Here is a 3,128-nt window from a genome sequence, read left to right as displayed (position 1 = left end):
TCCCTCTCCCTCTCTCTCCCTCTCTCTCCCTCTCTCCCCCCCTCACCAATAGAAAAAGCGTTTACCTTCACTTGGAAAGAACACCGAAACATTAGGAGAGCTTTGGTTGGGACTGCTTCGCTTCTATACTGAAGAGTTTGATTTCAAGGAATATGTAATTAGCATTCGGCAGAAAAAACTGTTGACAACTTTTGAGAAGCAGTGGACATCCAAATGCATTGCAATTGAAGGTAATTATTTAGCTGATATTTAGCCAGAGTTTAATTTGGTCAAGGAAATTTGATGGGAAAACTGTAATAATTAGAATGTGAAAGATTCTTTCTTTTGATTTTTATCAGTTTCCATTCTTTAATATGTACTTTTAAAAGAATAAATAAGTCACAGAAAAAAGTCAAGAACCATATGATTTCACTGATATGTGGGATACAGACCTGAAAGCAGCAAAGGAACAAGATAAACAAACAAAAACTCAGACACAGACAATAATTTAGTGGTTACCAGAGGGTAAGGGGGGAGGGGAGTGGTAGATGAGGGTAAACAGGGTCAAATATATGGTGATTGAAGAAGAACTGACTCTGGGTGGTAAACACACAATGTGATATATAAATGATGTATTACAGAATTGTACATTTGAAACCTATGTAATTTTACTAATCATTGTCACCCCAATAAATTTTAATAAAAAAGAAGAATTTGCTGCTTGGATAGTTCTAAGTTATATAGTATTAGACTATAGTTATGGTTACTAAGTATATTTTATGTTACAATGAACATAATTCTTAATTAAAAGTAAAAATTTTCTTTTCTAGACCCTTTTGACTTGAATCATAACCTTGGTGCTGGAGTTTCTAGAAAAAGTAAGTTTTAAATATAGAAATTCACTGCTTTAAAGCTCGTACACATTAAGGTCTGCATCTTTATTGTTTTCTGTTTTCAATAGTGACCAATTTCATCATGAAGGCATTTATCAATGGAAGGAAACTTTTTGGTACTCCCTTTTATCCACTCATTGGCAGAGAAGCTGTAAGTTTCCATAATTTGAATTCTGAATATTTTCTTGTAGAAACTTTTTTTTATAGTATGAGAAACCTATTTCCTGTTTCTGAGTTGGTTTTAAAAAGAGGGAAAGAGATGGTTATAGCTCCCTGTGTTTTTTCTTATTGTCCTTATCATAGTCCGTAATGAGATATCTATTTGCTAAATTTTGTTTATCTATTTAATCTGTTGTTAAATTCTGTGTCTCCCAGTAGACTATAATTCCACGAAGGATGGTCCATATCCGTAAGGTTTAGCATCATATCTCCAGTACCTATCATGGTGTCTGGTAAATAGGATGTACCAAATAAACATTTGTTGAATGAATAAGGGTGAATAATCAAGACCCAGGATTCTTAAATTTTGAATTTGAGGTGCCTAGTGCACCACTTCCATCTCTAGAAATCTTCATGAAAATACAAACAGAAAGGACAACACCAAAGAAACACTTTATTATGTGCTGAGGCTTTTGCTCTAATTTTGGTGTAGCTCTAGTAAACTGAACTAGATGGCATGGAACTGAGAAGATTCCTTTTGCCTGAACTGGGTGGCAGTGTCCCCCATTCCTCTTGGTTTCACTCTGATTTTTGCTTGCTTTCTGATGGGAGGAGGTATTAGTTTCATAGAGAAAGACACTCCCAATAGAAGTAATCTCAAGAGAAACCATGTCTCTACTATTTATAATGAATATCCTTGATATTGTTCAGTCCAGTTTCAGCACCCTTTCTTGGGGGTTATGGGGTAAGAAAAGCAGAGAGAAGTCTAGAGCTTTTTTTGCCTGGAGCACTAGTTCTCAGACATTTTTTATTATCCTGCCTCTTAGGGGATGATAAAACTTATAATGGAGAGAAATAAAATTAATAGTAAAATTTTAAAGAACACAAAATTCATAGAAGAACAAAATGTGTAATAAAAGGAAAATCCAATAATAATTTTACTAAAATATTAATTAAAATAGCAATAAATGAAAAGCACAGTTAGATCAAAACAAATCTGATGATGCACCGATAAAGCATTTTACCTGAAAATTATGTGTATTCCAGCTATTAGTATATATGTGCATATGTTTATTGGGAACCTAACAGTTTCATGCAGTCAGACTTTTTAGTAGAATACTAAATTGAGTCCTCAGTAAACTGGAAATGTGTCAATTTTAGTGTATCATATAAAATTTTAGTAACTCTTAATAACTTAGCGTGTTATAAGTAGTCCTAATAGATAACAGTCTTTGGTCTTAACTATCATTTGGTCTAAGAGCCAAATATCAGTTGAGGGCCTGTCAGAAGGGGTCTATGAATCTGCTAACCATTTTTTGATCTACTTTATTCTGTTTTAAAAGTCAATATATAGTATTCTGTTGCTTGGATCTATCAGTTTAACTGTTTGCCTTTGATGGACATTTAGTTGTTTTCATTATATCAGTGTTATAACTGATATTGTAGAAAATATCCTTATTTAATAGTCTTTCATGTTTATACTTCTCATAGTAAAGTTTATTCTTTCAGTACATATTTATTGAATTCGCACTTTGTAATTATTTCTCTGCTGTGTACTGGGATTGTAACAGCATACAAAATAGATGTGTTTCATTTCTTTAGACTAATGAAAATGAAGACAGGTGTATTTTCTTTAACCTTTCTTGCTCACTCAAATATTCCCATTTCAACTATTCTTCTGCATCATTATTTCTTTTGATATATTGACCCATTTTCTTCCATTCTATCATCTATCTGCTGTCTTCATTTTTCTCTCCATTTAACTTACTATTCCCCCATATACTCTCTGGCCGATACTTTAAATTCCTTTGTACCATTGTCCTTTTTTGTCCTTATGTGTTCAACCTTACATGAATTCAGCCATCTATACCATCTTTCTGTGCTTGGGCAGCTAAGCACTCATGGAAAGTCATAAAGCTAGGCAATTTTATTTATTTATTTTTTTTTATTTTATTATTTTATTTTTTTAAAGATTTTTATTGGGTAATTGGGGGGATGGGAACAGTACTGGGGAATTAGGGGAAGGGGAACAGACAAGTTGCTGTCGTTTTGTTCTTCAATCTAGTTGTGGAGGACGCTGCTTCACTGGCCCAAGTT

At 33.3% G+C, this 3,128-nt stretch overlaps 1 protein-coding gene across 1 annotated transcript in view; it reads left to right on the top strand.

Annotated features, from left to right (window-relative positions):
- The window catches only part of TUT4 (terminal uridylyl transferase 4), a 117,767-nt gene that overhangs the window by 101,116 nt on the left and 13,523 nt on the right, over positions 1-3,128 (top strand). Inside the window, exons 21-23 of the mRNA XM_019625931.1 lie at positions 53-230; positions 810-857; positions 941-1,023. Coding sequence (XP_019481476.1) covers positions 53-230; positions 810-857; positions 941-1,023 — 309 coding nt within the window. The remainder of the gene's footprint in view (positions 1-52; positions 231-809; positions 858-940; positions 1,024-3,128) is intronic.

Source organism: Hipposideros armiger, unplaced genomic scaffold, assembly GCF_001890085.2.
Source record: "Hipposideros armiger isolate ML-2016 unplaced genomic scaffold, ASM189008v1 scaffold_646, whole genome shotgun sequence".
NCBI classification, from domain to species: domain Eukaryota; kingdom Metazoa; phylum Chordata; class Mammalia; order Chiroptera; family Hipposideridae; genus Hipposideros; species Hipposideros armiger.
The sequence above is the reverse complement of the archived record's forward strand: the minus strand, read 5'-3'. Positions and strand labels throughout refer to the sequence as shown.